The sequence below is a fragment of the Nelumbo lutea genome, chromosome 8, assembly GCF_056320005.1.
Source record: "Nelumbo lutea isolate HS-2025 chromosome 8, American lotus-T2T, whole genome shotgun sequence".
Taxonomy (NCBI): domain Eukaryota; kingdom Viridiplantae; phylum Streptophyta; class Magnoliopsida; order Proteales; family Nelumbonaceae; genus Nelumbo; species Nelumbo lutea.
The window spans coordinates 55,189,464-55,210,915 of NC_142691.1; the positions used below are offsets into that span (position 1 = coordinate 55,189,464).

The 21,452-nt window shown below is 39.3% G+C and overlaps 1 protein-coding gene across 1 annotated transcript in view; it reads right to left on the reverse strand.

The window, feature by feature from the left end:
- EMB2444 (RNA-binding (RRM/RBD/RNP motifs) family protein) overlaps window positions 1–21,452 on the reverse strand; it is a 63,201-nt gene that overhangs the window by 30,281 nt on the left and 11,468 nt on the right. Inside the window, exon 5 of the mRNA XM_088957809.1 lies at window positions 13,757–13,805. Within this exon, the coding sequence (XP_088813935.1) occupies window positions 13,757–13,805 (49 nt within the window). The remainder of the gene's footprint in view (window positions 1–13,756; window positions 13,806–21,452) is intronic.

Consider the following 21,452-nt stretch of genomic DNA (forward strand, 5'->3'; position numbering starts at 1 on the left):
CGCAAGCCCTCATACTCCCAATATAATCTCTCTCTACTCTCCAATTCTCAAGTCTCAACTTTTTTCAAGTTTCAACAAGAAGACTTGCTCAAGTATCTCAAGTTAGTAATTTGGTAGGCTTGGAGGCTTCAACCGTTGAGATCAAGTCGAGATTCTGAACCGGCAATCCGAGTGAGTGCAATTAAATTAATTTTAATTTTTTTAGAATTAGAAAAATGGTTGGCTCCTCACGAAACCAATTCCCCAGCATGTTCAATGCCAACGATATTCAATCGCAACATGATAGAGTTAGCATTGATATGGACACTACTGAAATTGCCGAAGTTCCCACCCTAGTACTGCTACTGCTACTGGGTAGGAAAAAGAAGGGACTAAATTGACTAGCCCAGTTTGGAAACTATTTAATATAGAGGTTGAGGAGAGGGAAAAAAGGTCGTTTGCCAAAAATATAGGAGTTACTTTAGCTATTGTAGTAAGGGTGGTACTAGCCACTTGGGTAGACATCTGCTCACCCATGAGAAACAAAAAGAAGAAGAAGAAGAAGAAGAAGAAGAAGAAGGGGGGGAGGGGGAGGGGAGTTTGGTACTTTTTAACTATTCACAAAAAATAAAAGAGGCAAGAATTGGCAAAATATATAGTACATGTTGAACAACCATTTTTATTAGCTGACGATAGTAAGCTTGAAAAAATTTTACGTAATTTTGTAAATCCTCAATTTAAAAAAGTTTCCACAAATACTATTAGAGCAAATGCTTTGAAAATTTTTTATTCAAATCTTAATTCTATTTTAATTCTAGAGTTAAAATAGATTTCTATTTTATCAAATCTTAATTGTAGAATTACTTCAGATATTTGGACCCCTAAATTTAATATAAGTTATATTTGTGTTATCACTTATCAGTCAATTTATTAATGAAATCTGGCTTTTATAAAATTTTAAGTTTTATTAGGCTTGAATGGCCACATATTGGCCCAACTATAGTTGCAAGTATTTTTAAATACTTTACATGCTTATGGAATTGACAATAAACTTTTTTCTATTAGTTTTGATAATGCCAACAATAATGATTCAGTAATAAATATATTAATACCTTATTTTAAAGGTAAATTATTTCATATTAGATGTGCATGTCATGTCTTAACTTTATGTAATCCAGATGCTTTAAATATTATTTCTCATAATATTTCTAAAATTAGAAATTGTATTAAATGTTCTAGAGAAAGAAAAGAGAGTTTAAATATTTATTTCATAATTATGGTTTAAAATCTAAAACATTTTGTGTTAGATGCTCAACATAGATGGAATTCTACCTATTTTATGTTAGAAAGTTATATTCCCTATAAAATTTTTATAATTTAAAAATGCCACATGACATTATACTTGATGAAGATTGGGAATGGCCATTTGTATAAGAGCTTTTTTTACACAATTTTTATGATGCAACTAACGAATTTTCGAGCGTTTATTACCCAACTAGTTGTCTTTTAGTTAATCAACTATTCATGATTAGTGAATGTTCTACAAAATATAGAAAAACCCCATAATTTAAAAGTATTGTTGAAGTAGTGGAAAATAAATTTAAAAGATATTGGGAAAACATTTCTCCTCTTTATTGTTTAGCTACAATATTGGATCCAGGATTAGAAAAGATGATGAAAATATTTTACTTGAATCATATTGTGAAAATATGAATATTGAAATTGGAAATCAAAAAGAAAAAGTTAATAGTTTATTATTTGAAATATATAATTTATATGAATCTAACATGGTAGGGAATAAAAAATCTACAACTTGTGCAAGTGCAACTTCCACTTCCGAAACAACTAGTTCTAGTAGTGCAAAAGAAAGAGTTTGGTCTTTAATAAGTATGAAGCAGAAATTCGTTGCCACCTTACCAACAAGTTCATTTACTGAACTTAATTTTTATTTACAAGCAAATTTTTCTAGTTTAAGTGCTTCCTTCAACTCGGAAGAAATGAATAATTTTGATACTTTAGCCTGGTGGAGTGGACATGAAAAAAATCATTCAGTCCTTGTCACCATGGCACATGATCTAGGGTGTTGGATGACAAGAGAAGTTGCATGAATGATGAAAATCTGAAGATGTGCATCTGCTTCAAACATTCGCTAGATGTTGAGGATAGATTACAAGACAAAGGAGGGCATGACACTACACTTGATGATTCATCTGAAATAGATGATCCAGATGAAGATGGAGATAGAGGTGGAACTTAAAGAAAAATGAAGACAAGTTTTTTGTATACTCAATAATTTTGTACATTTTTTAAAATTATTGTAAATTTTGTTATTCAAGTTTATTTAAATTATTTGTTACTTTCTCAAAAATGTAATTATTTAATTTTCAATTTGTAATTGTATTATATTTTTTATATTTTATTCCATTTTTAAGTATTTTTTACCATTATATTGTTCAAGTTTCAAATTTCAATGAAATAAAATTCCTATTTTTCCAATTTGTTGTCAATTTGGCATTTTGTACTTTGTTAAGTATTTTTTTCATTTCTTTGTTAGAATTTTTATTTTTTTCAATATGTTCAATTGTTCCCAAAGGAAAGTTAAGTATTTTAGTTTGACTTAACAAAAAAATTTTCAAAAAAATCAAAATGTCGAAAAAAACAAAAAAAGAAAACAATCTGGCCCGGTTTGGCCCAGGCCCATAGCAAGGCCTACAACCCGCTTAGCCTAGGCCAGTGGCCTGGCACGGCATGGCACAGGCCCACACAGGCCGTGGGTCGTGCTGGGCCAACCCCCCAACCTATCCCGGGAGGGAAGCACGACCCAATTTACAACTCTACACCCTTGCTTCATTTAGTAAGGGAACAAGGCTTAAAATATCTTACGGCTTGTGCCCATAAGTTGCTTCAAAAGGTGTCATTTTGATAGATCTATTTACAGAATTGTTGTAGGTAAACTCAATTTGGGGTATAACAGTATCCATAGTCTTTATATGGTTGCCCACAAGACACGTCAACATGTTTCCAATACTTCTATTTACCACTTACGTTTGCCCATCTGTTTGTGGGTGACATGTGCTAGAGTAGGTTAGCTTTGTACCCAACTTTCTCCATAAAGTCTACCAAAAGTGCCCCATAAACTCCACATCCCTATCCAATACAATAGAAGAAAGAAGCATAGTTTTCAAGGCGCCAAGGCGATGCTAGGCGACAGAGGGGCTCCTTGTCGCCTAGTCACCTAGGCGATGGATTTTTTTAAGTAAAAACATGTATCCTAGGGTAGTTAAATATCCATAATTTTCATAAGAAAAGAATAAACTTCATGTTAAAGTATAGAAAATCAGCATATTTACAGAAGAAAAAGAAGAAAAGAAAATTCAATGTAGAAAACAGTGATGTGGGCCCTACAGCTGTGGTCCCACTCTGTCCGTAGGGTAGAATGTAGCTAGTCACAACTGTGGTCATTTTTTTGTTCTGTTATCTCTAGTTTCAGTTTTATATTGTTTGTTATTTATTAGCAGTTATGATGTAAACACCAAGGGCTGATATGTCCTTTCATGTAACTAGCATAACCTATATAATATTAACTTAAAGTGGCGGCGGAAGAATATTGACATTCTGTTCTTCTCCTAAAATTCAGTGCTCTATTGCTCTTCCACCACTCTTTCCTCTACATCTTCTTCACATTCTCTTCTCATCGAACCTGAAATCTCTTAGTGATCAAGACTGAATAGCAGTCTTGACAACCTACATGGTATCAGAGCCAAGTTATGGTTTTTCATGTGAGTCTAATACCAACCGACCACATGAGAATCTCCTAGGACTGAAAGCTGAAGAGGAGGAGTTCGCAGACTGATTCTTGGAGATCGCCAGAGGTACTAGCAGCTGTTGGAAACTTGCTAGGGTTGCAGAGTGTTGGTGGTCAGGAAGGATCAGAGAAGACTAGGGTTCAGGTAACCCTAGAAGGCAGCAAACTATTTTTCCTTGTAAGTTGTTACTTTTTAACAAAAGTTCTTTCAGAGAAGATAGGTTGGACCTATCTTGAGGGGAAGGCCAAACCATTCTAGCTCTCTCTCTTCGATTTCCTAGGGTTTTACAGCAAACCCTGAACCGAATTGTGTTCTCTCTACTCTAGGGTTTGAAAGTGATCTGCGGCAAGCCCTAGTGGCTGACTGAACCCTGTGATCTACCTAGAGCTACTCTTAAGTTGATTGGTAGGTCCGATCAGATTCTAGGGTTTCTTATTACTACAAGCTCATTTATACAGTTTGGACTGTGCGACTGAATTGCTTCCTTTCAGGACTGATTAAAACCCTAACTTTCCCTAGCATATCAGTTTTGTTTTAAAGTTGTTCTCAGAGTTCTAAGGGGGTTAGAGATCTACGGACAGCTACTGCTGTGTTGGCTAGTGGTTTCAGATCAGAATTATTTCGGTTTTGTGCACATATACTGACAATACAGATCAGGCCTATACTGTTTTGATTGTGATTGGTGACTCAAGTACTGTTTTTGAGACTTGACAGAAATGGAGTCTAAGATTCAGGCATAAGGCAGTTTTGGGAACATCAGTTATGGTGGTGTTTCTGAGATGGGTGGTCAGATTTTGACCGTAAAGTTTGATGGATCAAACTATTTGGAATGGGCCCAATCAGCCATGATGGCTATTGGTGGAAGAGGTAATTAAGGTACCTCTTGGGAGATATGAAAGAACCTTCCAAGAGAGACCCGACATATACCAAGTGGATGCAAGAAAACTACTTGGTTATGACATGGCTGTGTAATTCTATGCAGCCTCATATTAGCCGGAACTATTTGTGGGCAAAAACAGCCAAGCAGATATGGAATGTTATGAAAGAAACTTACTCCCAACCCCTTAATGTTGCCAGAGCATATGAATTGAAATGTGAAGTGAACACCCTTAAACAAGGAGAGAAACCAGTATCAGTCTACTTCTCTACCTTGAAGTCCCTGTGGCATGAGATTGATCACTTAGAGACTCTTGAGTGAGAGAGTCCCAAAGATGCTCAGATCCATAGAAAGCACATTGAGACAAACAGAGTGTGTGAGTTCCTGGCGGGACTGAACCCAGAATATGATATTGTGAGGCAGCAGATTTTGACTAGAGACAGTGTGACTCTCTCTCAGGCCTACTCATTTGTACACAGTGAAGAAACCAGAAGGAAGGTTATGATGCAACCCGTATCAGCCTTTGTAGCGGCTACACCCAAATTAGGGGGTGATTCAGAGAAGGACAGGAGGAAGGAAGACAAGAAGGATGTAGTATGTGAACATTGTAAGAAGCCCAAACATACAAAAGAGACATGTTGGAAACTACATCCTCACTTGGTTCCTGCGAAGTTAAGAAACAAGAAGGGCACTGCTCATGTAGCCATGAACACTGATTCAGCATCCTCATCTGGCACAAAAGGAACATCTTTGGAGACCTTAGCTGCAGTTCGGGCTGCCCTAATACAGCTAGAAAAGGAGGTTGGAAATTCAGCTCAGCCACCACAGCCTCCATCAGCCCCTGTCACATCTGCCTTCGCCCATTCAGGTACTCGAGCTTCAGCCTATCATGCCTCAGCTCCAGGTACTACTGAGCCATGTTGGGTAATAGACTCAGGTGCATCTGATCACATGACTAGCTTGCCTTCACTGTTTACTACTTACCATTTGTCTTCTGGTAGAAATAAGGTATCTATTGTTGATGGCTCCCTGGTTCCTATTTTTGGGAAGGGTGACATCAAGCTTTCAGATACTGTCCCTATCATCTGTTTTGCATGTGCCTAAGCTTGATACTAACCTTCTTTCAGTCAGTACTATTACCAAGCATATGAACTGCTCAATAACCTTCTTCCCTGACCGATGTGTTTTTCAGGACTTGGAGATACAAAAGGTGTTTGGGACTGGCCGTGAGACGAATGGGATCTATCTGCTCGGGGAGCGGTTCCGTCAGGGAGAGTCAGTAGAGAAGTTATCTTTTGTTTCTCAGAGTGTGAGTCCGGTTATGCTTTGGCATAACCGATTAGGTCATTTGTTTTTTCGATCTTTACAGAGTTTGTTTCCTACTTTATTTGAGTCTATTGAGTTGTCTCAACTACAGTGTGAAAGTTGTGAGTTTGCTAAGCATTGTAGAAAGCCCTATTTATTGAGTAACAAAAAGAGTGATAATTCTTTTGATGTTGTGCATACTGACGTTTGGGGGCCTTATCATATCCCTTCCATGGGTGGGTACAGATATTTTTTGTTATTTGTTGATGACCATACCCGTTTTTCTTGGGTTTATCTCATGCGTTCATGAGATGAGGTACCTTCCCTGACCCAAAATTTTCACCAAATGATTCTAACCCAATTTGATGTCAAGATCAAAGTTCTTCAATCTGATAACGCAAAGGAATACTTTGCCAAATCATTGACATCTTATCTTCTTCATCATGGGGTTATCCACTAGAGCTCTTGCCCTCATACACCTCAGCAGAATGGAGTTGCCAAGAGGAAGAATAGGCACATTTTGGAAGTGGCTAAAAGCCTCATGTTTACTTCCAATGTCCATATTCGCTTCTGGGGGGATGCTATCCTCACGGCGGTATACCTTATTAATCGGGCCCCTTCCAGGGTCCTTGATATGTGATCTCCTTTTTCACTCCTACACCCACGTAAGGACTTGTTTTCTATTCCCCTTAAGACATTCGGTTGCACTTGCTTTGTTCAGCTTCTCGAACCCTATCCCTCCAAGTTCGAACCCAAAGCCTCCAAATGCATCTTCCTTAGTTATGCACAAACTCAAAAGGGTTATTGATGTTATGAACCTGTCTCCGGGAGGAAGTTTGTCTCCATGGATGTCACTTTCTTTGAGGGGACACCCTATTATCCTCGGCTTGCCCCTCAGCGGGAGAGTAGTGAGAGTGGGGGTTTGAGTTCTTGTCTTCAAGGGGAGAGCAGTGAGGGTGGGGCAATTCCTTTACCTATTCCATTGGGTAAAGCTGAGGGAAAGCTAAGGGTGGTCAGAGGGATCAGAAGTTGAGGGAAAGCTGCAATGGTGAGGGTGGTCAGCGGGATCAGGAGTTGAGGGTTTATCACAGGTGGTGCAAGCAGGTTGATCCTGATCATCAACAGTCCAGACCAGCTCCAATCTCATCTGCAGCTCCAAGTCCAGATACTTAAGTCCCAGAGCCCACAGAGACTTCCCCTACAGATGATCTTGACCTTCCAATTGCAGTCCGTAAAGGGAAACGACATTGTACCACATCCACAGCCCACTACATTTCCCACTTTTTATCCTATGATCGTCTATCTCTTACCTACAGGTCCTACTTTAGGTCCATTTCCAATGTCCCTATTCCAAGAACAGTGCAAGAAGCCCTATCCGTCCCTGAACGGAAAGATGCAGTGCAAGTTGAGATGGATGCTCTGTTGAAGAACAACACCTAGGAGGTAGTTGATTTGCCAAAAGGAAAGAAACCAGTTGGATGCAAATGGGTATTTACGGTGAAGCATAATGCAGATGGATCTATTGAGAGGTACAAAGCCCGGCTAGTTGCAAGAGGGTTTACACAGACTTATGGCATAGATTACTTGGAGACATTTGCACCAATAGTCAAGATGACTACTATTCGAGTTCTCTTGTCTCTTGCAGCAAGTCGCACCTGGCCTTTATACCAAATGGACGTGAAAAATGCCTTTCTGAATGGAGATCTGCATGAAGAAGTTTACATGTGTTTGCCCCCTGGATTCTATGATGCAGAAGTAGGTAAGAAAGTCTGCCGGCTCAACAAGGCTTTGTATGGTTTGAAACAATCACCTAGGGCTTGGTTCGATAGATTCAGACTAGCATTTGTGAAGTTTGGATATGTACAGGCCCAGTCAAATCATACCCTATTCATCAAGAGGGTGGAGTCTTCTTTGACACTGTTGGCAGTATATGTTGATGATATTGTGGTCACAGGGAATGATAGCCATGAGATTGAGTCTCTTAAACAGCTTCTTCATCAAGAATTTGAGGTAAAGGACCTTGGTGTACTTCGGTATTTTTTGGGTATTGAGGTTGCTAGATCCAAACAGGGGATCTTTATATCTCAGAGGAAATATGTCCTAGACCTGTTGGCAGAAACTGGAAAGTTAGGTGCCAAGCCTGCAGATACACCAATTGAACAGAATCACATGATTAGTCCCGAGAGTGGGGAGCTTCTGGAAGACAAAGTTGTGTTCCAGCAGCTGATAGGAAAGCTCCTATATCTCTGCCTCACTCGGCCAGATATTACCTATGTTGTTAGTGTTGTCAGCCAGTACATGCATTCTCCTAGAACCACACATCTTGCGGCAGAAAGAATCTTAGCTTACTTGAAGAGATGCCCAGGTAGGGGCATACTTTTCAAGAACAACAATCACATGAAGGTGGAGGTTTATACTGATGCAGATTGGGTTGGGAGTGTTGATGACAGAAGGTCTACCTCAGGATATTGTGCCCTTGTGGGAGGAAACCTTGTCTCCTGGAGAAGTAAGAAACAAAGTGTTGTCTCCCAATCCAGTGCTGAAGCAGAATACAGGTCCATGGCCAATGGAGTGGCTGAAATCCTATGGCTAAGATCTCTACTTGAGGAGTTGGGTATTGAGTATGAGAAACCCCCGATGTTGTACTGTGATAATCAAGCCGCCATTAATATAGCACATAATCCCGTACAGCATGACAACCAAACACATTGAAGTTGACCGTCATTTTGTGCGAGAGAGGGTCTCATCTCAAGAAGTATGCCTCCCTTACATCACATCCAGTATGCAACTAGTAGACATTCTTACTAAAGCTATATCAAGAAAGAAGCTAGAGGCGGATCTATCCAAGTTGGGAATGATGAACATATACTCCCAACTTGAGGGGGAGTGTAGAGAACAGTGATGTGGGCCCCACAGTTGTGGTCCCACTCTGTCCGTAGGGTAGAATGTAGCTAGTCACAGCTGTGGTTATTTTTCTGTTCTGTTATCTCTAGTTTCAGTTTTATATTATTTGTTATTTATTAGCAGTTATGATGTAAACATCAAGGGTAGATATGTCCTTTCATGTAACTAGCATAACCTATATATATTAACTTAAAGTGGCGGCGGCAAAATATTGACATTCTGTTCTTCTCCTAAAATTTTGTGTTCTATTGCTCTTCCACCACTCTTTCCTCTACATCTTCTTCACATTCTCTTCTCATCGAACCTGAAATCTCTTAATGATCAAGACTGAATAGCAGTCTTGACAACCTACATTCAAAAAATATAGAGGTTGAACCCCTATTTCTGTTATAGGAAAAGAAGAAAAGATGAGGTGGAAGAAGAAGAAGAAATTAGTAATATAAACACACAAAATTAGTAAAGAAAAAGAAGAAAATGTGTTGATTGGACAACATTTTATGTTCTTCCTTACTTATTGGTTCAGGTTGTGAAGTCTTTGAGGGTTCAATATAGCATTTAGCAATATTTCAGTTTAAAAATGTCTATTTTATAATTATAACCTAAAAATTAAGAATATAAGTTTTTTATAACATGTTATAGAAAACTACTTGGCAATTAGGCGAGGCGAGCCTCCAAGGGCGCCTTGTTGACTAGGCGTCACCTTGACAACTAGAGAAGGAAGTCCATGTAATCACACCACCTTTTGAAGAACAATTCAGCTATGTGAGTAGCATCAATTGTCTTTGAGCAAGGTATGAAACGCACCATCTTGGAGAACCTATCCACCACCACCAAAATTGAATCATGGCCTCTTGTTGTCTTAGGGAGTCCAAGCACAAAATCCATGCTTAAGTGAACACATGGTGAATTTGGAACTAGCAAAGGTGTATACAGCCCGGTGTTTTGAATAGTTCCCTTTGCTAGTTGGCAAACCCTACACGTTTTCACCACCCATTTCACATCCTTGTGCATCTTAAGCCAAAAATAACAATCTACCACATGTAACCCCGCTAGCGATGGGTTCCTAGGGGGGTCAAGTTAGCTATTCAGCATTGCTTTCTTATTTTCTTGAGTTATGTAACTTAATGGTTCAAAATATCAATACGCCCATGCGTATCGACAGAGGCATATTGGTACTTTAAACATGCGTGTTTATATTTTTTTTTGTTTTTGTTCAAAACCTGGTTTTAGGGCCATATTTAAGTGTATTTTTATTAACAAAAGGGGTTCCCAAAACACCTATGTATAACGAGACCCCAATGATACGATACGATATGCCCGATATGAGGCGTATCGTATCGAGATTTTGATCCTTGGTAACTTGTGGACTTTATAGTTGCTTGTTAATGTCCTAGTCTATTATTTTTAAGTTGATTCGTGTGAGTCACTTAAGTGGGGGTATTTCTATCAAACTATGTTAGGGCATTACCTTGCTTGGAGGCAGCTATATCAGCCTCAAATCATGTTTGTAGAAGGATCTTTTTACTATTTTGAAACCCTAAAGACTTATACTCAAAGTTGTCAAGGCAACGCCCAGGTGGGCACCCTTGGAAGCTCACCTCGCCTGATCGCCAAGATGTTTTCTATAGCATGTTATAAAAAAACTTTTATATTCTTAATAGCTTTTAAAAATAGACACTTTTAAACTAAAATATTCATTTTGTATGTTTATATACTTGTTTCTTTTTATTATTTTCTTATTTGTTAGGGTTTAATCAACACAAACATTGCAAAATGCTGTATTGAACACTCAAAAACTTCAAAACTTGAACCAATAAGTAATGAAGAACTTAAAGTATTGTCCAATCAACACATTTTCTTCTTTTCTTTCTTTTTCTTCTCATGAATATGTTGGAATATGTTGATTTTCTATACTTTAAAACATGAAGTTTATACTTTTTTATGAAAATTATGGATATTTATTAAGGAAATATGATTGTGGAACCTAGAGAACTACCCTGGGATACAAGTTTTTACTTTAAAAAAAAAAATCCATCGCCTAGACGACAAGGCGCCTATCACCTAGCCTCACCTTGGCACCTTGAAAACTATGCTTATACTGTCCAATAAAGAGGTGATTTCAGCCCTAAAAGTCGGGTGTTCCTGATTTTAGCTTCACTACACTGTCTCACCTCAAGATTTTAATGCTTCTTGTTGTTGTTTTCAATTGGTTTTATACTTTTTGTTGCATTACCGGGGCTAAGCTAAATCACAGCCCAACCCACCCAGTTTGTACCCTTACCAAAAAAAGGAGTTTTGAATCAAACCAAATTGCTAAAAAGAGAATCATAAAACAAGGAAATCTTTGGATAATTCAAAACCCTAGTTTAAAAGCACTTGTCCCAACAGGTCAAGAGAATCCAAAACATCAAAGTAATCATGGTCCCTTACGTCTTTCCTGAAGTCAAGGTCCCAAGAAATACACAAGGAAGTAATACAACAATCAAAGTAATCATGGTCCCTCATCCCTAATTACCCTCCAATACCCAAAGGGCCTGAATTGCCCACACAACTAGCATCGAAATTCAATTTCTTCCACCCAACACTTGGTGGTGACCATTCCGCATAAACTCTCTAAAATGATGGTGTTTAGGATATATGAAAGTTTAAGAAGCCAATTTTGTGATGGTAATCCAACAAAAGTATATTTCTTTGCAAATGTATGAATATAAAAAATAAGTTATCATAAACTTCTAAAAAATACTAACCACTGATGCATATTATTACTTTTATCCCTCCCTTGAAGCTTGAGACTGGCATAGGGCCTGAATGATGACCTGAATAGGGGTAAAAATCTTCTCCAGGATGGGACCCAAAATGTTGGTTTTTTGGATATACTAAAGTTTAAGAAGCAAAATTTTGTGATGGTAAACTTACAAAAGTAGATTTTTGTGCATATGCATTTAATAAATGATTGCACAGTAAGGTTCTAGAAACTACAAATCATTGAATAAATATTGCTACTTTTATCCCTTAAAGCTTGGAACTGGTGTTGGGCCAGATTGACATCTTGGATAAAGCAAAAGTCTTGACCAGGATAGGGTCCAAAATGCTAGTACTTTGGATGTACAAAAAGCTTAAGAAGCCAAATTTTGTGATGGTAAACTTACAAAAGTATATTTCTATGCATTCTAATAATTGACTGCATATTAAGGGGAGGCATTAGCTGTGGTACAAGGACTACAGATTTCCAACCAACTTGGAGTGACTAATTTGATGGTTGAAGGAGACTCTAAGGTGATAATGGAATGGATGTCAGACCCAGAAACTGTTGTTTGGGGATAGAGACATCACTAAAAAGTCAAATGGCTTATGAGCACCATGTCAGTTAGCTTTCAATGGGTTAGTAGATCAGCAAATGCTTTGGCAGATTCTTTAGCTAAACAAGGGGCTTCAAGGGATTCTCTGTTTTTGCCTAATTTGTAACTGCAATCTTAGGGTGCTTCCTCTTAGGGTGCTTCATGCTTGTACTTTTTCTATCTTTATTTAATAAAATACCATTCATTCATCAAAAAATAATAATTGGCTGCATACTTACTACTTTTATCTCTTGAAGATTGAAACTAGGTTCCATCAGAGGTAGAGGCCTCCTTCAGACGGATTAACAGATCAGCAAATGAACTGGCTGATTCAATAGCCAAATAGGGGAATCTAGAGAAGAGTTGTTTTGAATCTAGGCTGATTCAATAGCCAAATAGCAAATGAACTGGCTGATTCAATAGCAAATGAGATGGGCCTCCCATCTCATCAGGGAGGCCCATCTCATCATATGGGCGACAGCTCATGGGAAGAATTCAAGATAAGCCAAAGAACTCAAAGAATCCAAGATAATTCAGGAATTCAAGATACATCAAGAATTCAAGAGTCCAAGATAATTCAAGAACCACCAAGAATTCAAGAATTCAAGATCATCCAAGAAGCCAAGAGTTCAAGATAACCCAAGATTCATACCAAGATTAGGATAACTCATGCATGGATAAGATCCAGGGAGATCAGACGGTGGAGATCAAGCCCAGAAGAGTTCGAACCTATCTACAAGATTGAGATGTTTAGATCAACTACAAATTTAATTTTCTTTCCTAGTTCTTTTACAATTTCCAAATGTATTATAAATACTGCTATTTTCCAGTTAATAACACATTACACTTCAGATTTCCTCTTCAATTCTCGCCACCTTTTCTCTCTCCTCAAGAGATTTTCTTTCTTTCTTGCTTCGCTAGAAACTTGGTTCGCCCGGTGCTTGCATAGCCAGCCCGGTTTATTGCTTCCACGCTGCGTCAGGTTGGCTTTGTGGGAGAACTGAAAGATGTATTTTCTTTTGTATATTAAAATTAATAAAAAGTCATTTCTGTTATTCATTCTAGAAAAAATAAATAAAAACTGCAATTCTATCAAATCATATATGATTTGTGTATATGAGAAATATGTGTAGCAACTTGGGCACATCTATTGGCTTGACTTGATTGATGGTGCTGCATTATCAATCTGTGCCAATATCCTTATACCATGCCAACCTAAAATAAAGTTAAATGAGCACATCAACACTAGGCCCGAGCCCAGTCAGAAAAATTAAAAAGTCTAAACTTTTGGGCCCAGCCCATATAAAATTCTGGACTGGATCGGTCCAGCCTCAGGTTGGGCCTGCCCAAGTTGCACCCCTAATGGTGCATTATCAGTCTGGGCCAATATCCTACCATGCCAACCTAAAATAAAGTTTAATGAGCGCATCAACACAATGGTATATTTCCATGTATTCATGATGTTACAATCTCTAAAACAAGTGAACCTTTTTTTCTGAAAAGCACAAAATAAGAGGACTTTAGGATAATGGAAAGCTGGAACCTACCAACAGGACCTGCTTGGACAAACAGCTCCCATAGCAACTCCTCGGTAACCTGTAAAAAGAGAAAACTTAGGACATGAGTCAAACTTTTTATTTGAAACAGTAACAATCAAGAAGATTTGTATTAACAATAGGCACAAAAAATACAACAGGTACAATGTAGAAGATGTAAATCAGTTGGAACACAAAAACCTGAAAGCTGTAAAAGCAACAAGACTAAATAAGCAATTGCTCGGTGTGGTGATAAATCCTGGCCTGACAAGTATGAGAACATGGATTCAAATCTGAGAAAGGTCATTTCATACACAAAATGCTGGATGTTAAGTCCATATCTAGGGATGCAACTTGGGTACCCAAGTTGAAGATTTTACAGTACATCAGGCTTATGGCTAGGTGATGCAGTGGGGCTGGAACAAACTATCACAAGACAGAAAGAGAGAGGAAGAGAAAGAGAGAGAGAGAGAGAGAGAGAGAGGAGAGGAGAGGAGAGGGGTGGAGAAAGAGAAAAGAGAGTCTCCAATCTGAAAGTGAATTGGAATAAGAGTTGTGTAGCGGGGGTGAATTTACGAGAAGATGAGGTGCATGGCTAAGGCTTTAGGCTGCGAGGTAAGTGGTTGGCCTCTAGTATATTTAGGTCTGCCCCTGGGGGAAATCCTAGAACAGAAAGCTTTTGGCACCCAGTTTTGGAAAGATTCACTAAGAAGCTAGCAAGGTGGAAGAGAAATTATATCTCACTAGGGGGTAGAATCACTTTAATCAAGTCCACCCTGGCCAACCTTCCGGTGTATTTTTTGTCTACCTTTAAGCTTCCTGTCAAGGTTGCCAATAAGCTAGAAAAACTCATGAGAGACTTTCTGTGGGAATCGGGTGACTCAAAAAAGGACCATTTAGTGAAGTGGGAAGTAGTTTCTAAGAAAAAGGAAGTCGGGGGTCTAGGCATTGATAATACTAGATTAAGAAATGTAGCTTTCTTAGGTAAGTGGTTGTGGAGATTTCCTTAGAGAAAGACAGTTTGTGGCACTTGGTGGTGGAAAGTATTCACGGGATGACAGCTAATGGATGGGATGTTGGCATCGACCCTAGGGCTTTTCATTTCTCCCCTTAGAAAGCAATTGCTAGAGTCTTGCCTTCCTTTCAGCCTTTCATCAGATTTGATGTATGCTCAGGTAAAAAAAATCTTGTTTTGGGAGGACCTTTTCCTTGGGAACACCCCCCTTAAGAATAGATTCCCAATAATGTATTCTCTTTCCCTAAATAAATTCAAAACCATCTCCTCACTTCATGTGTCTAAAGGGACTTGGGATTTGGGTTTGAGAAGATGATTGAGGTATTCAGAATTGGCTTTTGTAGATGAGTTGTTCAGTGTGTTGCGTTCAGTTTTCCTAGATCTTTCCTACCCAGATAGTAGAATTTGGAAAGAGTCTTCTTTAGGGACTTTCTCTTGTTCATCTTTTTTCAATGCCTTCTATTATGTCCATCTCTTTTCCTGCTAAAGAAGTTTAGTTTGGTATTCCCCTGTGCCACTAAAGGTTAGGGATTTTTGCTATGAAGTGGCTCTTCAAAAGATCAATACCATGGATGTATTTCAACAAAACAAGCCAGATTGGTGCCTTTCGCCACATGTCTATTGCCTTTGCTTAGGAAATGGTGAGACGGCAACTCATCTTTTGATTTCTTGTCCTTTTGCTTCTTATTTGTGGGATTGGTTCTCTTCTTTGTTTGGTTACAAATGGAATCCCCCCTTGGGTGTGCTGAACCTTTTTAACTCTATCTTCTTCCAAAAACCAAGGAAAAGAGGCAAGGTAATGTGGAGAATAACAAGAGCAGCCATCTTTTGGTCAATTTGGGAGGACAGAAACAATAAGATCTTCCTAAAGCAAGAAAAATCCAAGGAAGCACTTGTTGAGGTTATGACCATCAAGGTTATGCATTGGCTAAAAGTACAACATCTCTTCAAGGACTTCTCCTTAGCTGACTTAATTAGAAATTGGACTGCCATAACCATATCCTCTCCCTCCTCCCCTGCGGTACAAGAAAGTTGGGTACCACCGCCTCAATTCAAGGTGAAGTTAAACTTTGATGGAAGCTCCTTGGGTAATCCAGGTCAGTCGGGAGTTGGGGTGTGTTCAGAAATTAGGAAGGAAAAGTCTTGGCCCTTTACTCAGGCCCAATTGGGATGGGAGATTCCTTAAGGGCAAAAGTAATGGCCTTACTTCAAGGATTGGGACAAGCGAAACAATGGGGAATGCAGCAATTAGAAGTGGAAGGAGACTCCAAGCGAAATAATGTTTTGGGCTTGTTGTAAGATTTTGTCTTGATATTCCATCCATTTTGTGGGTGGTAAATCTGTAATTTTTTTAAATCATCAATGAAAGTTACCATTTCCTATCAAAAAAAGAGAAAAGAGAGAGAAAATCCAAGGAATTACTCCAAAGGGTCCTAGGATCACTCTAGGGTTTGTAGGAATTACTCCATACAGTAAACTTCCAAGAGAGCTCTAAAGAAATCTTCATTCATTCATTAGCTCCAAAAAGAAGAGAATACATCTATTTATAGAGTATCTTGTGTGCCCCGGAAAACTGTTCACCGTAATTACAAAAATGCCACTCCTTGTCACGCATCAAGAAATACAATAACTTTATATCTACTAATGCAAATAAATCGAAAATTGAAAGACAAGACCTACTAACTAGAGGAACAAGATGTTATAGCCCAGGCCCACATGGGACTAGTTAAAATGACAAAAATAACCATACTGTCCAAATATACAAAAATACAGAAAATTTCAAAAAAAAATCCAAATTTGATTCTTCAGCTCCTGCATTACTAGGCCATTAAAAATTTAACAAATCTAAACCCAAGCAACCCAGGTTGCAACCCATCCATATCCAGTCCACCCCTCCTAAAACCCCATATAACTGGACCAGCATTTTGTAATAACCATTGAGGACTACTTTTTTTTGTTGACTGTAAAATAAAAGTATAATTATATTAGGGATCAAGGAGTAAAAAATATAAAATTATATTTTTTGCAGAATCTCCCTCAACCAGGAATAATGAGGGCCTCCTAGAAGTGACCAACACAATATAGAGGGGGCAAACCTTCATGTGACTGATGAATCTAGGAAAGGTCCTAAACAATGAATAAGCTAAAGAAGCAAATTCTATATTGGAAAATAAGAATTCCTTTGTCAACATATAGAGGAAGATTTATATCAGTAACTATCAGCCAAAATTCTAAAATCTAAGTGTAAGTGAGGGTGAAAGATCTAGCTGATAAAAATTTAAACAATATAGAATGTTTAACCCACTAATTAGCAAACTCTTAGCATGGGCTGATGATAATCAATGAGGATTCATTACTTAATAATCACACTCATAGCCCATAGTTTCAACCTGTAAACAAAATCAAATTTCAGCAAATCTTTAATATTCTATTATCCTGACGAGTCTCAATATTGGGACATATGAGGTTTTAACTTAAACAACTTACACCCTTGTATCTTGTATTGGATCATAGTGGTCTTAGGATGGTTTCCGTTTGACTCCTTTATTAGTTGAAGAAGATTCTTTTTGGTAAGAAGATTTTAATAAATTCACTTCAAGAGGTTATTACTTAATGTCAATAACCTCATGCGATGTTAGCACCCTAGCTCTGGAAGGAGCCTGGGCATGCCTATGATTCTCTGAAGAAATCGAATGCAGATGCACTTATGTTGTAAGGGACTAAACTTCAACAGATTGATGGTCACATTGCCAGAACAACATGGGGAGATAGGCAGCTAGAGTACTACACTGGGCATTCAAGCCTGCAATTGAGATGGCAGGAGAAGCCCTTATCTTGTGGCACTAATCAAAGCTCACTATGTCCAATAGATGGGTGAATTCTCGTCAAAGAATTAAACTTTTATTAAGTTTCTGAAGTAGGGAAGATCATTCCTAGCCCCAACCATCCAGCCCATAAATCTTACTATACCCTGAAAAAACCACAGGTGTCCTGATTGGGCACATGTGGATGGCTTGGACCTAAATTTCAGTCCTGGGATGTAGGCCAGACCTAGACCTACAAGAAACCCCTTGTAGGTGCTAGGCCTAGCTTGACACCCCTAGTCTACAGTCTAAATGAGGATGGTACTTGTTGGAATAATGTTAGAATAACCTAGTTGCAGTTGTTAGGGCCTGTTTGTCCAAATTAAAGTGTTTTTTATTTCGTTTTTTATTTCTGTTATGTCTGTTATTGTACTCAGGGGCACAAGGGTCTTTTCCCTTGTTATTTTCTGTCGCCCTATATATATTAAATAAACACTGGCACCGCCAGTACTGTTACATTGCAAACCCTCTCTTTTCTCCTCTCTTCTCTTCTCTTCTCTCCTCTTCTCTCCTCTTTCACCTATCTCTGGCCGGCTACACTGTCAAGATGGTATCAGAGCAGGAATACTGATTAAAAGAGAGCAGACCGATCAACCCTACTGTCAAGAGAAGATCGATCAACCCAAAGAATAGGTCGAACAGACTAGCAGAAAGGAAATCTGATTCTGGACTACAGAATAGCTACGACTGGTACAGTTCTCCCTCTAATTTTCTCCTCTTTACTCTCCTTGATCATGGCCCGAGTGAAAACCCTATGAATCTGGGGCGGCTGAATGCTATCAAACATGTGTAACCCTAGTTGTCTTGGATCGTGTAATCCTGTTGATGTGTTAAGACACCTGTAGGTCAATGCTGACCTGTCTTCTCAATGGTTTGACTTGACCATAAGCAAGAAGGATCTCTCCTGCTGATTAGTGGCTGTTAGCCATTCTAGAATTCTGATAGGCAGGTCTGAAACTGACGAATATTACCTCAGTTTTGTCCAGAATTTGGTACGGTTTGTGCACAATCTGGTTGGTAAACCCTAGTGTGTGGGTGTGAACAGAGTGGAGCATTGCTTTGTGGAGTAAGGAGGGGTCCTAAATCCGGTGTGTGGGACTGAGTAACTGCTTGACCATGTTGATTGAGAATTCTGCTACTTCAGAAATCTCAGGGAGCCACAATGGAGTGAGTGGGGGAATGGATATGAGCTTTCCCATGGCTTTCATTCCCTTTGATGGTCTGAATTACCTTGAGTGGTCTAGGGGGATAAAACTCAACATCACTGCTAGGGGGCAAATAGGATACATCAATGGGAGAGTAAAGGAACCGAAGTATGGAAGTGCTGGGCATGATAGGTGGGACCAAGAGAACAGTATGGTGATGTCTTGGCTCTTGGTTTCAATGCTGCCACAAGTAAGGAAGACCTTTATGTGGGCTGAAACTGCTTGTGAGATATGGGAACAAGCGAAGTCCACTTATTCAGAACAAAGACACTATGCCAAGATATATCAACTACAAGCTGAATCTTCTACTTGCAAGCAGGGGGAGAGGAGTCATTCGATGTACTATTCTGATTTGACATCAATATGGAAAGAACTTGATCACCAGTAGAACGTGAATTGGAAGTGTGATGAAGATGCAAAAGCCTATAAGTCACTTGTATCACAGCAACACGTGTTTGCCTTTCTCCTAGGGCTGAATCAGTCATATGAGTTCATCAGGGTACAGATCTTGGGTAGTAAAGACTTGCCATCAGTTCAAGAGGTGTATGCCTTGGTGCAGTCAGAAGAAAGCAAAAGAAGTGTGATGAATGGTGTAGAAGGGGAGTCAGTTGCCCTAGCAGTCCGGGGAAATTCAGATACAAATGTCGGAGGTGGTTTTAAAAGGGGTGACACTCAGAAAAAAACAGAAGATAAAAGCAAGCTTTGGTGCACTCACTGCCAGAAGACACGACACACTAAAGATACATGCTGGGATCTCCATGGAAAACCTAAATGGGCACAAGATTTGGGTAAGAAGTCAACACCAGATCAGGGCAAGAAACCAGGCCAGCAGAATCAAAGAAGGTATAACTCAGCTAATCTGGCATCGACAGAGACTAGTCCTTCCGTAAATCAGGAGAGACATCTCGGTTCTGACCCTAAGGAAGATATTATCAATTCCTTCCGTGAACATTTGGAATTGTATGGTAGGACTCTCCGCCAGGTGGATTTTGGGCCTACTCCTACCTCATTTGCGTCTACATCAGGTAATGCCACAGCCTTCCATGTGTCATCTCATACTAATGTTTCACCTTGGATTATTGACTCCGGAGCCTCAAATCACATGACCGGTAAGTCAAATTTGTTACAGACATATAACCTTCTCTCTGGGAGAGATAAGGTAAGACTGGCTGATGGTTCTTTTTCTACCATAGCTGGCCGAGGCACCATATCTCTCCCACTTGGCCTTACTCTTCCAAATGTCCTGCATGTTCCGAAATTACCTATTAATTTGTTGTCCATTAGTAGTATTACTCACTCTTTGAACTGCTCAGTCACCTTTTTTCCGTCTTCATGTGTGTTTCAAGATTTGACCTCGGGCAAGACGATTGGTAGAGGAAGCATGGTGGATGGTCTCTACGTGTTGGAGAATAATGCTGGTCTAGTGGCGACTGAGTCCACAAGTTCGTCGAGTGAGAGTCAGGCCTATTTATGGCATAGTCGTTTAGGTCATCTTTCTTTTGAGTCGTTAAAAGTTATGTTCCCAAAGTTGTTTGAGTCCTTATCAGAGTCAGTTACAGTGTCAAACTTGTCAATTGAGTAAGCATCGTAGAAGCTCTTTACCTTTAAGAAATAAAAGATCTGAATTTCCCTTTCATATTGTTTATTCTGATGTTTGGGGCCCTGTTAATCTACCTACTGCGACTGGCTATAAGTATTTTGTTACGCTGATTGATGATTATTCTCGATACACTTGGGTTTATCCTATGCGGTCTCGAGATGAAGTGCCACAAATTGTGAAAGATTTCCAACGCATGGTGTTCACTCAGTTCCAAACGGAAATTCATATTTTCCAGTCGGACAATGCAAAGGAATATTTCCATAGTGATCTCACGAAGTTCTTTAATTCGAGTGGGTCACTTCAGCGAAGCTCTTGTGCCAGGACACCCCAGCAAAATGGTGTGGCTGAACGAAAAAATCGTCATCTACTCGAAGTTGCTCGTGGCTTGCTGATTCATATGAATGTGCCAAAACAGTTCTGGATGGATGCAGTATTGTGTGCGACATATATCATCGATCGCATGCCCTCTCGCCTACTAGAGTATAAGGCCCCACATCAGCTCCTGTTCCCAACAGCCCCGCTGTCCACCATTCCGATGCGTGTTTTTGGGTGTCGTTGTTTTGTCCACAACCTCTCACCTACTCGTGGTAAACTTGACCCTCGGGCTATTCCTTGTGTTTTTCTTGTTACCCCTCATCTCAAAAGGAGTATCATTGCTATGATCCCATTGCCCGCAAGTACTATGTTTCCATTGATGTCTCATTCTTTGAGAGTCAACCGTTCTTCTCGGTTTCTCCTCAAGGGGAGAGTAGGGTTGAGGAGAAACAGGCGACGACTCAGATTCAACTACCTCCTTTACCAGATCCTCCTCCATTCCGGATTTTCCATCGTCGTCATAAGAGCCAGTAGAGTTCAAAAGTCGTGGAGCCGGACACTATGCAACCAACATCATCGGATTCACTCGAGGCAGATCCGTCTCATCAGCCAGGTACACTTGCTCCCATTGCTCCTTTAAATGTTGATTCACATGTCCCCAATGATCTTAATATTCCTATTGCTAAGAGAAAGGGTGTTAGATCTTGTA